General features: G+C 42.0%; 1 protein-coding gene across 1 annotated transcript; it reads left to right on the top strand.

Moving 5' to 3' along the window:
• The first annotated feature begins 4,683 nt into the window (after nt 1-4,683).
• Nucleotides 4,684-20,821, top strand: LOC135409342 (antigen WC1.1-like). The gene is made up of 16 exons (XM_064644729.1): nt 4,684-4,830; nt 7,449-7,763; nt 9,243-9,551; nt 11,107-11,421; nt 12,215-12,526; nt 12,959-13,276; nt 13,984-14,298; nt 15,580-15,894; nt 16,682-16,744; nt 16,831-17,145; nt 17,335-17,370; nt 17,690-17,827; nt 18,127-18,222; nt 18,770-18,850; nt 19,908-20,060; nt 20,444-20,821. The coding sequence occupies exons 1-16, from the start codon at nt 4,761-4,763 to the stop codon at nt 20,548-20,550; spliced, it is 3,258 nt and encodes a 1,085-aa protein (XP_064500799.1). The 5' UTR covers nt 4,684-4,760; the 3' UTR covers nt 20,551-20,821.
• The last annotated feature ends 944 nt before the right edge of the window (nt 20,822-21,765 follow it).

The following is a 21,765-nucleotide window of genomic DNA, read 5'->3' as shown; positions in this document are numbered from 1 at the left end:
GCAGTGAGTGACATATTTTAAAATTCTAAGTTTTAATGTGCAGCAACTATAAAGGTATAAACTTCACATAGATACAAGAGAACTGTGCCCAAAGGAATTGGAAGTAAAGATTACTGCTGCATGTTGAAATCATGGGATAGGACAGTGTCTTGTGGCAGATATGCTGGCCTATGGATCAGATCTGGCTCTGCATTTCTGTAATAAATGCCCACATGGGATGAATTTGCACGAATGAGCAGTGCCTGTGTGTGTGAAACCAGAAACCGGATCAAAGAAAGAATGTGTAGGTGCTGAGAAGCAGCATGTAAAACTCTCCCAGGAATACAAAAGGTCTGGAGATTCTCACTCCTGTGGATTCACAAGAACAGAAAAACTCAGAACATCAAGTTTCTCAAGTTTGCCAAGACCACAGCGCATCATGATACCAGGTCAGTAAGTGTCTGAGTGTGAGGTAATAATGGGCCATACTATGTGAATTGTAATCTGCTATTAATAATAACAGCTTGGTTCTATTAACAATTTAGCTAGTAAGAAGTGATCTAATAAACATTGATTGTGATCTTTTTCTCCCCTGACTTTAACACCTACCAAGAAAATTTACAATTCTATTCATGAAACCATCTTATCCTTGCTTGTCTCTCTAGAACTAGCACCGGCTCATTAGTGGTTGCCTGCCTGAATCCCATCTGAACCTCATTTGACCAATAAATATTCCACTAACACTGCTCATTCTCCCTTCAGTGACCTGCCTAGTTTGCATCTTGTAGATCGCAGTGTAGGGACATCTGAGATTTTGCATATCCACAGGGCAGAGTCCATTGTCAAGTACCAGATGAAAATGCTACATTGTCACTATGGAATAAGGGTTTTTTGTCTACTCTACAGAAACCTTCTCTTATTTCTACAGCAAAAATAACATTTATTCAGAAAGTCTGTTGTGATAATTCCTGAACCAGGGAGCAAGGGATTTAAGGGGACTACTACAGTCATCAAGTCTATACTTGTGTTAACTAAAGGAAACATGCCCAGTAATTCCTTTCAGTGATTATGATCTTGGTCATTACTACAAAAGTTTTCTTCTGTTACCATTTTAATTGGAAGCTTATTCCAATCTTTTCTGATTGTTAAAAGCCTCCTTGTGGCATCCAGTCTTAGATGTCTTCACAGCAACTTTCTACTTTTCTTCACATTATACTGTCCTTGTTCCAGTTAGTGTTAACCTGTCTCAAAATACTTAGAAGCAGAGCTTTGTTAGTCTGGCTGACAATTTTTGGAAGTCTTTTCATTGCCCTTTGACTTTGTATTCACCTGATCATCCCTGAAGGCTTTCTTTGTATTGTTCCAACTCTAGTAGATCTTTTTGGTGAGCAAAGCATTGGGTTCAGTTTCTTAAGTATCTCAGAGTAGCTCTGGTGCTTGCTCCTTAATTTTCATATAATCATAGCATCATTTTAGTTGGAAAAGATGTTTAAGATCATCAGGTTCAACCATTAACCTAGCACTAAACCATGGCCCTAAGTGCCACATCTACACATCTTTGAAATAAATCCATGATGAGTGACTCAACTGCTACCTCTGTGTAGTCCATGTGATCCAGAGGAGCTTGTCAATGCTCTTTTTAGCCATCTCCACTGCAGCTTTTTCTAAGCAATCTTCCATTAGACAGCTCTGTATTCCCAGATTTGAAAACTCTTTTAGAAAGTTTTTTACAGGCTACAAGGAAGGACTTGACTTTCTACTCTATATACTTCATATTAATGTCCATCTGGAGGGATTCCTTATGCTGCCATGGGGATGAATCCCGGAAAGTGTCGAGAATATCAGGAAGCTCTTCATCTGCTGGAGAGAGAGACTGTAGGGACCCTGTGGGTACCCCTACACTGCACAATAAAGTGAACTCAAGCACTCTCAGAGCATGGAGCACCATGACTCAGGTGCCAGTTCAGTCTCTACCTTTGCTTTGGGACACTTCAAGGAAAATATGATATAGAGGGAAATAATCATTTGCAGTGGGGGTGCAAGTAAGTCTTGACACTGAACCCAGGAATCAGTCCCTGACTAACTTGCGTTTAGAACTGTAGACAGTGTTTGTGCTGATTGCTTCAAAAATGAGATGAGCCTCTAACCACATCCTTCGTGGTTGCTCCAGATGAAAACCCCAGAGTCTCCATGGTACTTGCTATCTTAAGTGAGTCTGTGTGAAAGGAGTCCCTACACAATTCCCAGCTGTGGGGTCCTGCAGCAAGAGTCTTCCAGCTACTCCCATGGGACATGCCACGAATGGTGCACATGCAGCTGGGTTCAAAGCCATGTTATAAGAACATCCTTGTGCCTGCCAGTACCCTATGCTACATTTCTTTGCAAATGCAAAGTGGATGGTATGAGGAGCATCAGAAAATAGAATCCTCTCTTCTACCCTATTAATCTCTCACCATACCTATGATAAGAACTGGAGATTTCCTTATGAAACAACAGGTTTCAGTCACCTCAGGAAAGAGCAGAATTTCTGGATATGTAGACCAAGTTATGGCTTAATGGACATGGTGCTGGATTTTCTTCTGCTACTTGTGCAGGAATGGTGTCCTAGAAAGTCCCTCTATTCAGACAATGGATACCAGCAGCAATGCTGGGCTGTGCAATGATAACGAATGGGTTACTTTTCCATATAGGGAACATTTTGAGTCCAAGTCTAGTAGGAATACACCATTAAGGTCCTTCACAAACTTTGCTAGATAGATAAGGCTAGATGACAGATGTGGCAGCATGCTGCCACTGAAGTTGTCTTTGAAGAGATGTCTTCTCCTGGTCATTCAACTAGGAGCATGTCCTGTTGTCACTAGACATATTCAGGACTCCTTAAAGTCATCATGGGTAGTTTTTAGGAAGCCTCTCATGCCCATTGGGCATGGGGAAATCCATGCTGGCAGTCTCAACCTAAGTGAATACTGATCCAGATGACAAGCCTGTCTGCAACAGAAAAGAGAAGAAAAGGGGAGTGAAAGAGAAGAAAAAGAGTGTTCCCAGATGAGAATTCTGACTTGTAACATCCATGGGCACTGGCATGTACCTGGTTACTTGGACACAGCGCTCATGAAAGAGGCTCTGGTCTTCAAGGGCCTGTATGCTGAGAAACAAATCTTAATCTTAGACTTCCTGGAATGGGTTTTAAATGTCAATAAGAATTCAGTTGATGGCCCCTAATCAGCAAGGAATAGTGCTAAGTGAAATCACTGAACCTCGGTACAAGAATAGACATTATAATGGATACCTTGTCTAGCTCTCATTAGTACTTCTGTAGTGGGTTTTTCCTCAGCCTGAGCAGATTTCTAATGGAGTGGAAGTAACTTTCTGTTTTTCGGAGGTCTGTATCAGGCAGCAGAAGCAGGATGCTCTGCAAGAGAAGGTCAGTCAGGAATTGAAGCTAACAGCAAACCAGGTATGACACAAGAATTTCACAAGGGATGCAATCCCATAGTACCCGAACAATAAAACCAGAATAGGTCCAGCAACTGCAGCCAGGTTAAAACAGCAGCCCAGACAATGCAGACAAAACCATAGTAAGGTGGCAGTCCAAGCCATAAAGTCAAGTCATCAGGTCAGGGTCATTATCAGAAAGTTTATGGCCAGATCCAAGCTTGGCTGCCTTATAGCTCTAGTAGAGACCATAGGCAAGTGTCTGAGCTCCTGAGCAACTCCTAAGCAAAGAATGGGCAGCCTCTGGCCAGACTTCTCTCTGCTCTTCCTCATGCAGCATTTTCTGCAGCAATCTGACCAAAGGTTACATTGCTGCAGTATTATACAGACCTTGAACAAGCAGAAAAAGCCCAGTGAGAAGGGGAAGAGGTTGCAGAGCTTGATATTCTAAGGACCCAATACTTTGGATGTTACTGAACTTGGGATTCTGAATAAACAGTAGATAAATGCCATCAGATGAAAGGAGTATGTGTTGTCAGTGTTATAAAGAGGATTGTGTGTTTAGACTGATGTAAACAGCACTCTGCAACTTGTTCCAGTTGCCAGAATTAGTCAAGTAGCCACCATTTAATTAACAGCAGCTTTTATTTACATAAATTCACCATTCTAAATTGAATGAATGAGTGGGTAGAACTACCAGCTATGGTCACCTGAAACAAAAAGAAACTCAGCAGACGAAACAGGACGTCCTCAGGAAGATGGTCTTTCAAGAGCTTCTGCCCATAAAGTTTTGACTGATTAAGAAAGCCCTGAGAAGCACCTGACTCAAGACAAAGCAGGTGTAATTTTTTGCTCACAGAACTACCGCTAGTGATAAACACCACTTCTGTTGATCGGAGAACAATTTTTCCCAATGAGATGGATAAGCTACAAATTCAGGGATTTTCTTTGCCTTTTTCTCTACTACATGGTTCTGCACTTTTACATTCCTTTGTCAGGTCACAAATAACCACTTTTCGTACTGCTCTGCCAGTGCCACCAGTATTTGTCCCGTAGTAAAACAATTCTGAAGATCACATCAGATGTGCAATCATCCTTCATATAAGGTCACAAGCACACTTTTCAAATTTTACTGGAAGTTTTGGTTCTTTCAGGTTTGAGATTAATCTATCGATAACGTCTAAAAAGGTGAACAATATTTCTATTGGTTCCTTCATGTAGTTCACGCTAGCACGTGAATCTATATATTTCCTCTTTTGTAGTCACTTGTGAGACACAGAAAAGCCCATGCAGAGTTTGATCTAGGCAATGCTTGAAGAGCAAAGTTTCATCTATCTGTAATCAAAATGGCAACAAAAGGACATCTTTCTGCTCCAGTGTTGTGGTTGCTTCTCCTCTCCATTCAGGTATCCCTGGGTAAGTACATACTTTATTTCACATAAGACAGTGATATAGGAAAAGTATGTAAATTTAGTATAAACAGGTCATCATTCTAGCAACTCTAAGGCAAAGAGACAAGAAGGTGTTTAAATATGTTTCTGTCTTTGATTCAATCTCCTTGGTGGTCCTGAGATAAAGAAGGGTAAGCCATCCATAAAAGTTTTATATTTTACTGAGACATTCTCATAGGAACTCAAGTCCAAGTCAAGCTGTAATGGAAACAAGCTGGATATTCTTATTACTATCTTACCTCTCCTTCTGAACTGGTTGTAGATAGAATTAATAATTCCAGGTCTATGTTCAACATCAGTTAAAATGACGTGGCTGTGCCCTGTGTGTCCAGTGGAATTTGACTGGGTAACACACCATCCCTTCAGTCACTCCTGTATATCTGCAGCTTATTACTATTTGTCTCTCTGCTCTTCTAGAGCTATATGTACATGTTTGAAGCTGGTAATGAGAGACAGATTTTAGAAATCTCTTTTTTTTCTCTCTACGCATGGAGGTGGCACTATAGCATTGTAGTTGTGCTTGCATCCCCATATGATGAGAACAAGACTTCATGGCTGATGCTTTGATGTAGTATGGTCCTGATCTTAAAGGTTCTCACCAGTTGTGTGGATGCAGTCACAGTTCATGCAGCAGGGAAGAGGAGGCACTCTTGACACACATTTTCACAATATGAAACGTTTTTATTTAGACATCTTTCTAGCAATGCTTGAGTGTCAACTGAGCTGTACTGTAGAAATGAGAGTGAGTTTTCTGCCAACTTCTTTTTAATGTCAGGGAATAGTAACAGACTGACTGGAAGATGCAGACAAGGGTAGCTTTACCTTGACACCATCATAAGCACCTACCACCCTCATCTCTGCTCTGGAAGTACTTGCACTCTCCATGCTTCTAAAGACCACTGATGTTCCCCAGGCAGGGGTATTGTACCAGCAGTGAAGGAGGCACAACCCTCAGGGAATGAGCTGGCAATCTGCTGAAAACCTCCTCTTAGGGCCTAGGTACAGGAATGCATGGCTCATTTTCATCCCTTGTCTATGAGGAGAACCGGGTCTTCAGCCAGAGCAAGTAAAACTGATGCCTTCTTACCTTACCCAAGCAGAACACCAAACCCTGAACTCAATGAAGGTACTTGTGGGACATGCTATGGCATGTGAGGAAATACAAAACAGTGTGTCTGTATGAATCATAAAAAATTCACAGTAGATTGATTACAGCAAATTATAGCTTTTATTAGGGAATATTTAAATCTGTTGATTGAGTTATGCTTGCCTCTGAATCGTCTTGCATGCTATTACATGTTGAAAACATCAGATATTGGATTATTTAAAAATTCAAGTGCAAAGAGGTCAATTAGTTGAGCTTGTTTTGCTCCTGGGTATGGCTTATGGATATGGGTTATCTGATTCCTTTAAAAATGTATTATAAATTCAACTTTTCTTAGGATTCATTTATCTTTTAAATGTATAAATGTTTTAGCTAAGAAAACTCTTTTTTGGACTACATTCTTCAAATAGAGTGTGAGTTGTTCTCCAGAATATTTCTCAGAAGTCTTATAAGACTTATTACAGAAAGATTATGTTCCTTCTGAGACAACATGTTGAAAGAACAAAGTGATTTTCGAGTTATCTGAGGCTTGTGCTAGGTACGTGAGAGATGTTCTTATTCAGGAGACTTGAGGAAAGAGGACAGTTTGCAGAAAAAATAGCTTTTGGAAGTTATCAACTCTCAGTCACTTGAGTAACAATCTTTTTTTTATTTCTAAATCTATATGATAGGCGAAAATTCTGTGGAAGTCCAGCAGTGTTAGCTCAGAGGTAAAACCTTTGCCTGTGTGTATAAGAGGTGATCATGTGTCAGTCACATTGTCTGTGTCTGATAAAGCAGTGAAGAATCAGGCTACAGACCACATGAAGATGGAGGCAAAACTGCCTTCTAGCTGACTGCTGCTAATAGTTTAGTATGGATTAAGAAATGAAGCAGTGGTTAGTTACTGAAAGAAGTGGCTGCATTAGCACCAGTTCATGGGCTAAAACTGACATACTTGCAGTGTCTAGAGAGAAGAATTAGTTGACCTTATCATCCCTCTAGTAGCAGGCCTGGACCCCCTGGTCTCTCTGGTAGCCAACTCCTCCAGTTACCTCTCTCCCAAAGACACACACACTTGGCTCACAGGTCAATTAACCCATGGGATAATCTAGCTTGATATAGACTGGTAATCACATACTGACGTGCCGTACCCTCGCCCACTCCAGTTGCTGGTGTCTGTTGTGGTGTGCTTTGTGAATCACACAGTGGGGACGTTACTCAGCATTTCCTAGCCCTGATAAGTCAGAAGAAGAGAAAGCTTGCCTGTCATTAGAAATAACTTAAATTTTAGCTGTGCAGTTCGGTCAAATTTGTAAATACAGATAAAGCTCCTTGCAAAAAAAAACCTTTGAATTGAACTATTTAGAAAGGTGAACCAACTAAGTCTGATGTAAGAGTAAATTAAGAGCAATAATAATCTCATTAACCCTGTGTAACAGATAATCATGATCAGACACTGTCCTTTCCATAATCTTGATATGTCTCTGTGCCTGAAGGTGCTGATGAGTTGAGGCTGTCAAACGGAACTGGCCCCTGCTCTGGGAGAGTGGAAGTAAAACACGAGGAGCAGTGGGGAACTGTGTGTGATGGTGACTGGACAATAGAAGATGCTGAGGTTGTTTGTAAGCAACTACAATGTGGATCTGCTGTTAAGGCCCTTAATCGAGCTCCTTTTGGAGAAGGGACTGGACCAACATGGTTGTATCGAGTTGATTGCCGTGGTGATGAATCTGCTCTCTGGAACTGCACACATACAGGATGGGGTGCTTTTACCTGCCCTCATTACTTTGATATTGGAGTGATCTGCTCAGGTAAGAATTCATTCAGCCTTGCAGAATAGAAAAAAGATACGAGGCTGGGATCAGACTTTGTCCTAGTACTGCCTCCATTCAGCCACAGCAAGTTGCACCAGCACTAAGTCTTCTACTGACTATATGTGCAAGTCTACTTTGCCTGGGCACAGCAGTGACACAGAATGGACTTATTAAATGACATAGAAAAAGAAAATATTTGTTTCTATCACAGCTCTCCCAGGCAACAGGAAAGCAGTACTAAACTTCTCTATGACCAGGAATGGGAGCTAAAAAAGCAAGTGTAGATGGAGAAGCAAGAAAATACAGTGTTATGCCATACAACTGCCTTTCTTCTCCAGATCTTCACACAAGCTAAGACAGGACAGTCTTCAATGGCAAACAAATCCAATATCTGTTTGGCTGCTTCTTCTGCAAGATGTGCTTGGTTTTGCTCTTTGGATAAAGCATGATTGAATGAGTTTTTTCCTTCCCAGCTTCAAAACTTACATTTGTCGGTTTTGATTTTTATAACGTTCCTCTCAGCCCATTAATACAGCCTGTCTAGATCTCTGAATGGCAGCTTTGCTTTCATGGTTATCTCCCTCCAGCCCCCAAAATGATAATAGTGTACTCCATCACCTCCTCCAGGTTGTTGGTAATGTCACTGAGCAGAACGGGTCCCAGGAAAGACCCAACAAGTGGTATTCCAGTCTTCAGGTAGAGTGCAACCCCCCAGTCATGACTCTCTGAGCCTGACCATTCAATCGGCTGTTTAACCATGTTGTCCTTCCACCCAGACCGTAATATCCTAGTTTTTGGACATAAGAATATTGTGCAAGACAGCGCTAATGACCATGCTAAATGTAAGGTAAATTACATGAGCTGCTGTCCCCTCATCCATAAATCCACTTTTATGAGACAAAGCAATAAGGTCCCACAGACATGATACACCCTCAATAAATCCATGTTGACTCTTCCTATTCATCTTCTTGAGTCCAGAGGTGTGTCTCAGGAGGATTTACTCCATAATTTTCCCAGGCACCAAAGTGAGGCTGATCAGCCTGTAGATCTTCAGTCTGTCTTTTTAGCCTTTTATGAAGATGGGTGCAACATTTCCTGTTTCCTCTTCCTGAAAAGAAGGAAGCTTTGGCTTCCTATTCATTTAAATAACGAAGTCTCGTGGACACACACTAGTAAATGGCTATTTATTTATCTGTTTAGGGGTTGCTACTTCTCAGTCATTGGTAGATGTTCAAAGATTCCCTAATTCTATAGCTTCCCAAGGACTTAATATTTTCACATACTAAGAAATAAGCAATCTCATACACCATTTTCTTTCTTGTCAGTGGCATACAGGAATTGCCCCAATCATTATTTAAAAGTATCAGTGGTCCTCAGAGAAGTGACGTGACTTGCCCATGAAGGTACATGAGTTATGAAATTAGGTCAGTACAATCAACCTTTGATGCTGGGTTTCTTGGTTTTTTTTTTCCTCAGGCTTCTCTGGTCTACGTCTGACTGGAGGGGACACCGCCTGCTCAGGAAATCTGAAAGTAAAGCAAGAAGAAACTTGGGCTACTGTCTGTTTTTCACACATTGATTTCAAAACTGCCTCTGTTATATGTAATGAGTTAGAATGTGGCCAGGCGGTGGATATCTTGAGAGGAACTCACTTTGGTGACAGACATGAACTGATCTGGCAGGAAGAGTTTCACTGTGTAGGGAATGAGACTCACCTTGCACACTGTCCCAGGAACCTACACCACACTAACACGTGCTCTCATGATGCCACTGTTGTATGTTCAGGTGAGACTTTGGACTGGTGAACATAATTTGTGTCCTATATGTCTTCTTCCTGTTAACCCACAGTTCAGAGCCTCTGCACACTCATTTCTGTGATCCTCAGGATTCTTGGATGCTTCCCCTATCAAGCCTCAAGAGAGGCCAGGACGCTACAGAGAGCAGCCCTGCCATCTCTCATTCACTCCACTGAGAGTCTACATTTGACATGGGCTGTTCTAATCACTTCACTACTGCACCAGAGGCAGATCTCAAAAGGGCTGTAATTTCTTTTATGCTATTAGAGACATGCACTCAATAGTGCTGAGAATTCTTTACACATCTTTCTCTTATAAATAAAAGGAGAAACAGCCAGAAAAGACAAGCAGGAATATGGAGAAATTAATTTATTTCCTGTGGTGACAGTGCGTATGTTAACCCCTGGCACTTCAGCTAATTAAAAAACTGGGAGAGGTATCATACCTCCAAAAGATAGAAGGAGGCACAAGTTACAAAATTCAGTTATTAAAAAAAAAAGTTGTCAGAGACCTAGATGACTTTAGTTGTGATTGACAGGTAACATCACTTAAGAACTCCATATGGTCATGACTGCTGGGGGATCGAAATACTGCTAATGTACTGCCACCCCCTGCAAAAGTGAAGATTAGACCTAGCAAACACAGCTTTTTTTCTGAGGCCACAATTTCAAAGGGGTAAACTAAGCATGGGGCAGAGCTTCTGTCAACACCCTGTCACAAAACCAGCCTGGATAAGGACTGCAGTTCATGTCTGTTTCCCAGTCAAAGGGCTGCAGTCTGTTTCAAGACTGGCTTGGACACTGTCCCGCTGGCCACGGTGACCTGGAGCACTGGCTGGGGAGCTGTAGCAGCCAAAAAACTCAGTTAAGGTATCTAACAGGTCTTGGCTCCTATCTCTCTCTCTCAGGAGTCTCTGCTCAGAGCTGAAATCCAGCTCTCATTGGGGATACTATGCAAGGACCACGTAAAGATAGGAAGTAACAGTGTGAGAAGGCAGAGGGACTACATGGGGCTGGTAGCAGCACACAATAGTCCTACCCGTGCCACACTTAATTTATTGTGAATATGCTGATGAGTATGGCCTGTTGTGTTCAGAGTCTTATACTGGGACATGGATAAAAGCTCAGAATTGCACACTGTAGTTGCTGCTTGCTGGGAAACATGAGATGACCAACTACTGGGAGAGAGAGTGCTACGGGTAGCACTTATTCTGAGTTTCTCACAAGCAAGGTAGTGCCAGAACTGCATCTGCAAGAAAAGATGTTGTAAGGTAGCAGCAGTACTGTGGGGGGAGGAGAGAGCAGAGCAGAAAAGGAGAGATTGAACTTAGAATCAAAAAGCTTTTAGTCATGCAGTGCAGGCTACAACATGGACAACACAGACTTTTTTTTTTCAGAGCTGGCTCATCAACAACCTGCTTTCCAATAACCTGAGACACAGTGAGTGACAGTTCCTTGCAGCTAGTTTCTTGCAGCTTACAATTTTCAGTGCAATAGCACAAAAAACAAAAAAGTAACAGCTAAGTTCCTTTATTCTTCCTTCAGGTTATGGCGGGTACAGGCTGGCAAACGGGAGTACCACATGTTCAGGGAGAGTAGAGCTTCTTCATGGAGGCACATGGGGAACCCTCTGTGACTACCTGTGGGATTTACCAGCTGCCAATATCCTCTGCCAGCAGCTAGACTGTGGAGTTGCCCTACTGATACCAAGTGGACAGTCCTTAGGGAAAGGAAATGGATCTGTCTGGAATGGCACATTCAGCTGCAAGAAGAATGACTCACTCCTGAGAGATTGTCCTGTGAGTGCGCTAGGTCATGATAAATGCCCTGCTGGAAAAGATGCTCGTGTGGTATGCTCAGGTAAGTATGGAAAGGTATAAGAGGAGAACTGAAAAACACCTTCTTTGAGGAAAGATACCAACCCAAAATTCAGAGGGAGTCTGTGGAGTTATGTTCCATCTTTTGTCTGCTGCTACAGGAGTCAAGGTTGCACTTCATCTGTACCACAAGGTCGCTCTCTGTGAAAGGCTCCTAGTGTCAGGGTGCAGCAAGAGCCGGGCTGCTCCACAGGGTGGGATGAGCTGGGGGCAGAGAGTGAGGACAGCACAGGCAGAGTCCTTTACCACCAAGGCACAGTCTAAAGCATCTGCAGAGAGGACAGAGGAAGGTATTGGTAATAAGGTCTATGGACAGTCCCAGTCAAGTCAAAGCAATCAATCAAATGTAGGGTCCATCTGGAGAGAACAGCCAGACATAGCAAGAAACAAGACTGGAGACAGTTCCACCTGCCACGTACTCTAGACAAGGAACTGAATTCCTGGTCCAGATTTAAGTGAGGCTTGGACCAGCAGTCTGAGGATGCATAGCTGTAGGCCCTAGGTGAGGTTAGTCCAAACAATTAAGGTCTCAAAACCTAGTGCCCTGATTTTAAAAACAGCAAAGGGGACCAGATCCTGATTTCTAGTCATTCTTCTGAGTAAAACAGGGTGGACTGAAGTCTAGCTATGAGTATGGAAGTTCCAGCGGCCCAGTGAAGTCATTTTTACCACTGAATGATAAGGAAAACTCATTCCCATTTCCCAGTCACTTCCAGGTTGTGCCCATGAGCAGTTACAAATGTAAAGTTTCATTACTCACTTTCTCTTACATTCAGGGTGTGCAGGGGGCAGGTTGGTGAATGGCACCACATGCTCTGGCATAGTGGAGATCCGCCATGAAGGCACGTGGGGAAGACTCTGCCACTCCCACTGGAATTTGCAAGCTGCCAGCATTCTCTGCCGTCAGCTGAACTGTGGCTATGCAAAGTCAATCCAGATGGAAGACCATTTAGCGGATTGGAATGGGCCTATATGGAGAGATGCTTTTCACTGTGAAGGGACAGAGTCCTGCCTGTGGGATTGTGCTCAAGTGACTTTGGGCAATCCAACCTGTTCAGCCAAAGAAGCAGCCACTGTAATTTGCTCAGGTAAGTCAGAAGTGCCCTTTAATGGGCAGTGCAACTTCAGACCAGAGCAGTGCTGGTGATCTCACTCTCACAAGCAAGTCTGGTATGTCAGCCTGTTTTAATACTCTTTCCCTTCTTTTACCCCACCCCTCCAGCCTTTTGTTTCAGCATAGAAACTTGATTTAGTAGAGGGATTCACATTGTTTAGATGTGCCTGACTCCCCACAGGATCTAATCTCTGAGCTGAGGAAGCCTTTCTTGCTTCCTATTGCAGACCCTTCTGTACCTGAAAGCAAAGAAAGCCTTAGCACAGGCAGTCTCCTTAATCAGTGGTGAGAATTAATTTTTTGCCAACATAGAAATTTGTCTTCCATATGTCTCCTGCAAGTTATCCATACTACAGTAAGAGCAGCAGATATTCTTCAATGTATTTTCCAACTCTCTTGAGCCTAGGTCCTGCTGAATCACTGAGACTCTCGGGTGGAGAGAGCCGCTGTGATGGGCGAGTTGAGATCTCACTCCATGGTGTGTGGGGCAGAGTCCTGGACGACGACTGGGACATTAAGGATGCTCAGGTGGTATGCAGACAGCTCCAGTGTGGAACTGCTGAGAAAGCCTATTACCTTCCAAAGTCTGAGCGAGGTATGGGTCTTGTTGGCTTAAGGAGTGTCCAGTGTACTGGAAATGAGACTCAGCTGATGCTCTGCAAGACCTACCTGTATCAGACAGTGCCAACTGGAGTTTCTGAAGACGTTGGTGTGATTTGTTCAGGTGAGTTACTGTGTGAGAGGCACAGAATGTTTCCCAGGGTTGGCTCCAGGCCACCCTGTGCTGTGGTCTCAGCAGATCTTACATATGCATGAGTCTGAGCTTAATAGTTAAGAAAGCATGTGTAATTTACATAATGCTTTCTTCATCTAAATTTCTTAAAGAATTTATCTTCCAGAATCAAAAGGAAATATTAGAATACAGAAGCCATAAGATCACTAATTTGGCCATGATTGCCACGCATTCTGATTGATATTTGAGAATTAAATAGCTTTTATTTTGTGACATTTCCATATTTATAGATACCTGCAGCCTTTCCTAAGAATATTATAACTGTTTCTACTCTTCTCTGATTTTGTAACCCATCTGTAACAGCAACTGTCTCTGTCTAACTAAACGAGTATAAATAGAGAATAGTTTCTCTGGCTTTAGAAGATAAGGTGACCTCTGCATATACTCAGTATGATCACATACTCCTCCTTGTTTGCAAAATCTCACAGGAATTATTCAAACATTTACATGATGGAGGAGTAGGCTTTTCCCTTTATACAATTTTAGCCTCAAACAAGTTTGGCCTAAGCAAGCATAGCAGAAGAATTGTAATATAACAAAAACACGATGTCTTAAAAATGTTTTAAAAAGACAGCCATTCTGCTGACCTGTGCATTTCGGTTGTGTTGCAGCTTGACAACTGGCTTTTCCTCCTACAGGTAGCAGACAGATCAGGCTGGTGAATGGAACAAAGCGCTGCGCTGGGAGAGTAGAGCTTTATCATGATGGTATCTGGGGCACCATCTGCGATGATAATTGGGATCTATCAGATGCTAATGTTGTTTGCAAACAACTCGGATGTGGGCATGCCATCAAGGCATTTGTCTCTGCTCATTACGGCAAAGGGTCAGGACAGATCTGGCTGGATGACGTGAATTGCACTGGGGCTGAATCTGATCTCTGGGCATGTCCCTCTAGGGCATGGGGCCAGCACAACTGCCAACACAAAGAGGATGCTGGAGTCCTGTGCTCAGGTGTGTTTGGAAAACCCTTTTCTGAGCTTGTGGGTTCAAACAGGAGGGTTACATGAAAGAGAAGCAGTTAATAGTGGAGACTTGCTTGGACAGCCTCTTGCTGTCTTGATTACAAGTGTAGTTGGTCAGCATATCCTCTCGGTCCTACCAAGATGCAAAGGGTCTACAGAAGTCCATATTTTGCATTAGCACACACACAAACACAGAAAATGTGTGTGGTGTGGTGGAATATTTGGGGAGTAAATTAGAGGATTTTGTAAAGATTTCCACAGCAAGGTGCTGTGTGCCCATTACAGTCAGTTGCAGCTCACCCTGAAGCCAATGAAAACAACACACTGTGAACCAAAGCACTAGAAAATCAAAGTAGATTATGGTGGCTCTCCTCATGCATATTTAAGACAGAGTGGCAAGTTGCAAGAGAAAGGAGAAATGAAAGAGAAGTGGAAAAAGATACTGAAAAAGAAACCATATCTCCATGGCTGAAGATATGGTTTCCATACCAGACGAGGTATGTCTCTGAGAGGGCTATGGCCCGTGGATAAGTAACACTGGAAAAGGTACACTCCTCAAAGGACTGCAGGCTATGGAGGACCCACACGGGTTCAGGTACAACACCTGAAGGGAGTGCAGACTGTTAGGGCCCATGATGGAGCTGGTACAAATTCTGAAGGGACTGGAGCCTGTGGAGCATCCATGCTCCACAACACAGGTAGAACCGATACAGGCAGTTAGCACTGCAAAAAAAAAAAAAAAAAAAAAAAAGATTATATATACAGGCAGGAAAAAAATCCCCATGTCATAAGAAGTTTGTGGCACTGAGCATCCCAAGAGATGAGAAACACTGTTGGCACTGAATCAGAGCCACAAAGGAGCACAAAATAACTACTCCTCTCTAATGCAAGAAGTCCTAGCTGCATATGCAGAGGGTGTCTGAGTGCCACTGAAGTGAGTGCAGACAGATCACTTAAGTTATGCCCTATACTAGTTGTTCTGAATTTTAGGTTCAAGTATTCAATACTACTGAGGGAAGAGCAACCAGAACTACATGACAAAAATGCCTACTGGCCCTTTGCCAATCAGCACATATTGATTCAAGCTCTGGATCAGGATTAGCTGAATTTACTAAGTCAGTGGCCAGCAATCAATAGTACGAGGAAGACCAAATGTCTTTTACTATAAAAGCCCTAGCATATGGTAATACATATCTGGATTTCACTCATCACAGCCAAGTTCCTAGAAGAATCAGGCCCTCTAATTCCATTTTTATGTCTTCACTTCCAGATTTCTTGGCTCTGAGGCTGGTGAATGGCAATGACTGTGCTGGGCGTCTAGAAGTTTTCTACAATGGGACATGGGGGAGTGTTTGTTCCAATCGTATGACTCAGCTCACTGCAGTAACTGTATGCAAACACCTGGGCTGTGGAGATGGAGCGGAAATTGCAGAAGATTTCAAATATGGCAGAGGTTCTGGGCCCACATGGTTGGACCACATTGAGTGCACTGAGCAACACAGCTCTCTCTGGCAATGTCAGTCAGACCCCTGGGATCCTCAGTCATGTGATAACCGAGCAGAAGAGACCCACATTTCTTGCACTGGTAATCAGAAATACATTTGTATAGAATTGCCCAGACATTAACCTATGCACACATATAGGGACATTGCAGTAATTACCTTATGTTTGCTTGTTATGTATATAGTATACATTATTTCTAGTTTCATGCAAATGGTAGAAACATTTTTGTCTACATCCTTGACCTAAATGAGTGAATTAAAATTACATGATTGTCACGGAGTGCAGTTACCCAGTGGAAATCCTAAGGGATTCCCCAATAGGACGGTGCAGTTGCATATTTTTTAAGCAAAAATCTATGATACACAAGTCACCCTGTGAGATCTGAGTTAGGATCAGACTTCTCAAGAAGTCTAGAGGCAGATATGTGTTTCTACATGCATGGAGGCATATCAGTGCACATGTACATACATGCACACATATGCATGCTCATAGCCATGGATAAGTGTACAAATCAGTTTGGCTCTAAAGATCCACTTCTAATGCCTGCTCTTGTGACAGTATTTCATACCCCTGTGTATGAATATCTATATTCATATATATTCACTATAATATAAATGAATTCTAGATGACATTTGGATATCCTGAGAGGGATTGCAGCTGCCTCATGTGAGAAGAAAGAAAGCATAGCCAACAGGAAGATTATTTTACTTACAGCAATAGCCAAACAGCAATCCATCAAGAACTAAGCAGGCCACACATGTATTTCAGGAAAAAAATTAACTTGATGGTTAATTTTCAGGCAATTTACATGCCCTTACTTTTTTTCAGAAAACAATTAAATTATTTACTTCACTATTTAAATTCTGCAGGAAGAAAAGAGGCAACATCTCCAGCCACGTTTGCTAAGTGTCCAAACTCTACAAGGTGTTCAGGTACTTTGACCTCTTTGTTTTCCCTTATTTGTCACTCTGAAGCTTCCTGCTCTTTCAGTAAAACAGAAGGTTTCTGTGTTTTGCAGACAGGGAGAAGTTACGAGTCATAGGAGGAGAGGATGAATGTTCTGGCAGAGTGGAGATTTGGCACCAAGGTTCCTGGGGAACAATCTGTGATGACACCTGGGACGTGGCAGATGCTAACGTTGTATGCAGGCAGCTGGGCTGTGGATCTGCTGTGTCTGCTCTGAGTGAAGCTGCCTTTGGGGAAGGGACTGGTCCCATCTGGTTGGAGAAGGTGCACTGTAAAGGAACAGAGCTGTCTCTTTGGGACTGTCCTGCCAAGTCTTTGTTTGGCAAAAGCTGTGATCATAAGGAAGATGCTGCTGTGAATTGCTCTGGTTAGTGACTGGTCCTTTATTACACAGATCTAGGAAGGAGGCAGATAGAGGAGCATTACATCAGCTGTATTTCCCTGTGACCAGCCCTTTCATAATTTTGACTGCAGGAACACACAAATGATATGAAGATATTCTCCCTGTTTTTCACACTTGCCTCTTCTTTAATGTAGACTCACTTTCCTTTTGCAGGTACGACAGAAACAACAGCATTACCCACTAGAGCAGGTAAATTCATTCTTCCTTCTTCCCCCTTTCTTTCTCTCATCAAATGACAGTTTAACGTCCCTGATATTGCCTAGCAGGTAAATCAGCAGTTTGTTTCAGCTCACCAGAAAGCATCTTCTGCAGCCTTTTGTAAAGGAAAACCTAGTGGCACTATCTCCAGCTGCCGAATTTTACCTGCTTGAGCAGGACCCACAACTGGGCAGCAGGTGACCTGCCTCACCCTGCTAGCATGGGCACAGGGTAGAGGAGCAGCTCACTGGAGGAGAGAGTTCTCTGGGACATCTGATTCGTTTCCTGTTCCTTTTTCATTTCCATTCAGATCCCCCTCGCCGCCCTGCAACAGACAGCACGAGACTTTCAATGCCTGTCATCCTCTGCATTATCCTGGGGACCCTTCTCTGCCTGGTCCTTGCCATTCTTGCTAGACAGATCCAACGTGCCAGGGCACAGCAGAGAGGTGGGTCCCTCAGGACTGGTATGAAATGCCTCCTTGACATGGCTGGCAAGTGTTTAGTTGCCTGGGGAGTTTGAGGGGAGGGGTGACTGAGATGAATTGCATCTGTTGCCACACCAAGATTTTCACTCGCTTTCTGGCAGTGAAGTGGCCCAGCAGTGCTTATCCTCAGTCAGCACATCTTGGTGACTTTCTAGGTACCAACCTGGCCATGCAGTCCCTTTAGGGCACTTGTCCTTTTCAAGACCCCAACCTGAGTATGAGCAGAGACTGTGTGAGTGATCATTACCTTTTACTTTCAGACTCCAGACTATCCTATGACCCCTTCTCCGAGGCTGTCTATGAAGAGATTGATTATAATCTGATGGGGGAAAAGCAGGTCGTGACTTTCCTCTCAGGTCTGTGTGTCTTGCTCTTCTCAAGGGAAAGCTCTTTCTGGTGCCCCTGGCCCCTGTCTGATACTTTGTAGCTCCCAAATCTACCGGAAAACTAAAAATTCCTAGATTTGAGGAGAGGAGTTTTCTGCCCAGTGGACTCTGCCAATTCCTCTCCTAAGGACAATTTGTTTTGTGCAGCCATAGACCATAGATCAGTATAGGTCAAACAAAACAAACAAACAAAAGCTTCTTGCTGCAATTATTTAAAGCAGGGACAAATAAAGGAATAATTTGCATCTCTCTGCCAGGAACTGTGCCCCTGTAGGCTTCCTCCTGTGGATTGCTTTTCTCCCTTTGTGGCTTGTCTCCCCCATGAGCCATGAGAGTGTTATGGGACCTCTGAGGGATTCTTGGTTATTCCACTGTAAGCCTTGCAGGAGTAATGCTGACTGCCAAAGAATCTGTTGAACTTGAATGGTATTACTCTAGCCTGCTCTTTTTCTCATGATGCAGTCTTAGCAGATAAGGAGAGTTTAATCTGATACCACATTCTTTCTCATTTGCCTAGATTCTTATTCAGAGAGTTCAAAAACAAAGGCACAGTTTTATAGAGGAGATGATGAAGAAAATGGTCCTGGAGCAACTCAAGGTAATGATCATACAAAGAAAGAGATCCCAGATCGGAGTAGTTTTTAATTCCAAAATTTTCATTATTAGTGATTAAAACTTTTTCATTGCTGCACTCCATGTGCTAGTGATGTTTTGATGTGAATCAAAATTTTCTTTTTAACTCTTGTGGTGGAAGAATGTCATACAATCTCATATACAAGTATGAGTTTTCTCTTCTAGTTTTCTCTTCTATATGAGAAGTTTGAAATAGACCTTTGCTGATACTGTTGCACACTCCACAGGATCCAGTCACATGAATCCAACAATTTGATAACTGCTTCTCCCAGAAATTTCAACTGTAATAGCTTGTAAACTATTGCTTTATTTCTGAGAAAAATGAGGAGAATTAAGACAGAGGAAAGACATGCTCCAAATAAGAACACCGGCATACAATTTCAATAGGTTAGGAAATTTTAATCCAAGAGGTCTGAAGAAAATGCAGATTCCCAGCTGCAGGATTTTAGTTTGGTTTGTTTTTTTTTTAAATTTGAAATAGCTGAAGGAGGCAAGTGTTTGAAAAAGAGCTGAAATTTCCTAGAACTGATCAAAAAGCTCCTTTAGCTGCTGCCTGGTCTCCAAGAGATCAATTTCAAAAGGCACAAGCAGTTTTGGACCTCAGTTGCCCATATATCAGACTCTGTTGCATCATGTCCTTAATTTTATTGTCCATTGCTTTTTTAATACTGATTTTTTTTTTAGTTAAAAATAAATTAAAAGCTTTTTCTTACTTGTTTTGAAATGCTTATAAAGATGATAATTATTCCAAATAAGATCTCTTTTTCTTATTCAGATTGAGTACTGATTGTTACATAAAAAGTAAAACAGGAGGGCTTTAATTTATTTTCATGTTTATACACATATTATTTGTAAGTATATGTATATACCATAAAACTGCGAAAACTAACATTCTCTGAGGGATGGATTCCAGTTAAGTACAGACATGTCAGTATTAAAGCCTTGTATTGCTGGATCATCAGCTACTGCTTTCTCTAGTGGAAGAACTCTCCATGTTAAAGCTAATACCTGTACTGTTCCAGAGATCTTTCCACTGCCTGAAAATGCCCTGGAAAATGACTATGATGATGCAACAGAAGCTCCTGGACCTAAAGATGCTTCTCTTTACGGGCAGAATGAACAGGAAATCATTGGGAACCCTGGAGAAAGTGACAGAAACAAGGACTCACAGACAGGTGAGGCTAGAAGAGCAATGCTGTTAGTTTTCGTAATCTATAATTACTGTATTGAACTCAAAGATAATCAAGGTGGAAGGTACCTCAAGGGATCAGCTAGGTTTTATCTAACCACTATCAGGAAGAATTGCCTTTACTAGAAGTGTTTAAAGTCAGATCAGTAATCTGTTTTCTGGAAACAGCTAGCTTGATCTTTGGATATGTGTGCATGTTATCAGAAGGCAGAATGACATAAGCATTTCTCAGGTCTTTCACAGTCACTCATATCTAAGGTTCTGATTTCTAGAGGAGACAAATGACACCTGCGCAACCATATAAATGGGTTTATACAATACAGAGTGTGCATTTATCTGTCTCAAGTGTTCTTCCCTTCATGTTTTCAGACTGGAGTCCTAGTATGTTCCGAAACAGGACCCCTGAAGCTGAGAGATCTTCATCCCCTGCTCTTGAAGATACAGGCTATGATGACATTGAAGAGCTGGGATGCTGATAGAGACTGCTGAGCTGTACTGACCACTTTAGGAAATAAAACTCTGTTCATAAAATGCTAATTCACTACTAGCAGAACCAGAACAACCTACACTTAGGATTAGTTTACATAAATTTGGATTATTTGTAGAGAAGTGATTACATACTTACAAGATAAACAAACACGACTTTTAAGAAAATCTTTCAAATTTCCCTCATAATTTCTTGTTGCCAAGACTGCCTATATGCTTTTTGCTTTTATTTCTAAATATTGTAGTTGCAATTATTTTTCTACTGAGTTAATCTGTTAAATTATGATATTTTCTTATTAGAAACTGTTCAAAGATCTCTTCTCAAATTTATGCTTTTCCTCCCAGATACATGGGACACCTTTCTGGGGATTATTATGAATGGAGAATGAACTGCAAGAAAATAATCAAAATTCTGTTTCATCCAAGTCTTTGAAAAAGGAATTTTTGCTGATTGCTTCTGCAACACCATCAACAAGGCCTGACAGGCATGCTGTGAGAGATGGAAGGAGAGAAACGCATACATCCATGTGATTTAACTGCATCATGCTATCTATTTTCCTGACTCACTAACAGAAAAACTGGGAAAGTAGAAATAGAGAGTGTTTGCAAGGAACAGGAAAAGGCAGCAGAAACTGACAGGGGAACCAATTCTATGGCAGAAAAAGGTGTGGCAGAAATTTTATCCCTGTCAGAACTGTCTACACAGGACAGAATTTCTCCTCTCTGGTGGCACCAGGCAGTGACCAGGAAGAAGGAAACCCTGGAGCCTCAGAGATGGCAACAACTGATGTCATCAACATGATCCATTTAAGCTGAGTATTCCCCAGGTGACTGGGGTATATAATCCTCACTGGGATGAGTGGACTGATATTGGGAATGTGCTCACGGTGTTAAATTTGTAGCCAAACTCTTACAACATTATGGCTGCACCTAAATGGGACCCGCACAAGGTCATTTTTGGGATAATTGGAGTAATTGTATTGAAAGCATATTACCAGAACACAAGATTAAAAAAAGATGTAAAGTGGCTTAACTGTGGGATCTATCAAGCAAAATTCTTATTTTGGGGGATGAAAACAGACGCACACAGAATTATGTATAAGTAACAGATCAATTTATTAAATCAGAAACAATGAATCATTCATTAAGGCTAAAGAGCAGGATGAAAACCAAGAGAATCAGGCTAACACCAAGCTCATTACAAA

This window comes from Pseudopipra pipra, chromosome 2 (genome assembly GCF_036250125.1).
Source record: "Pseudopipra pipra isolate bDixPip1 chromosome 2, bDixPip1.hap1, whole genome shotgun sequence".
NCBI classification, from domain to species: domain Eukaryota; kingdom Metazoa; phylum Chordata; class Aves; order Passeriformes; family Pipridae; genus Pseudopipra; species Pseudopipra pipra.
Note: the sequence above shows the minus strand (reverse complement) of the source record. Positions and strands in the feature narration are given on the sequence as shown.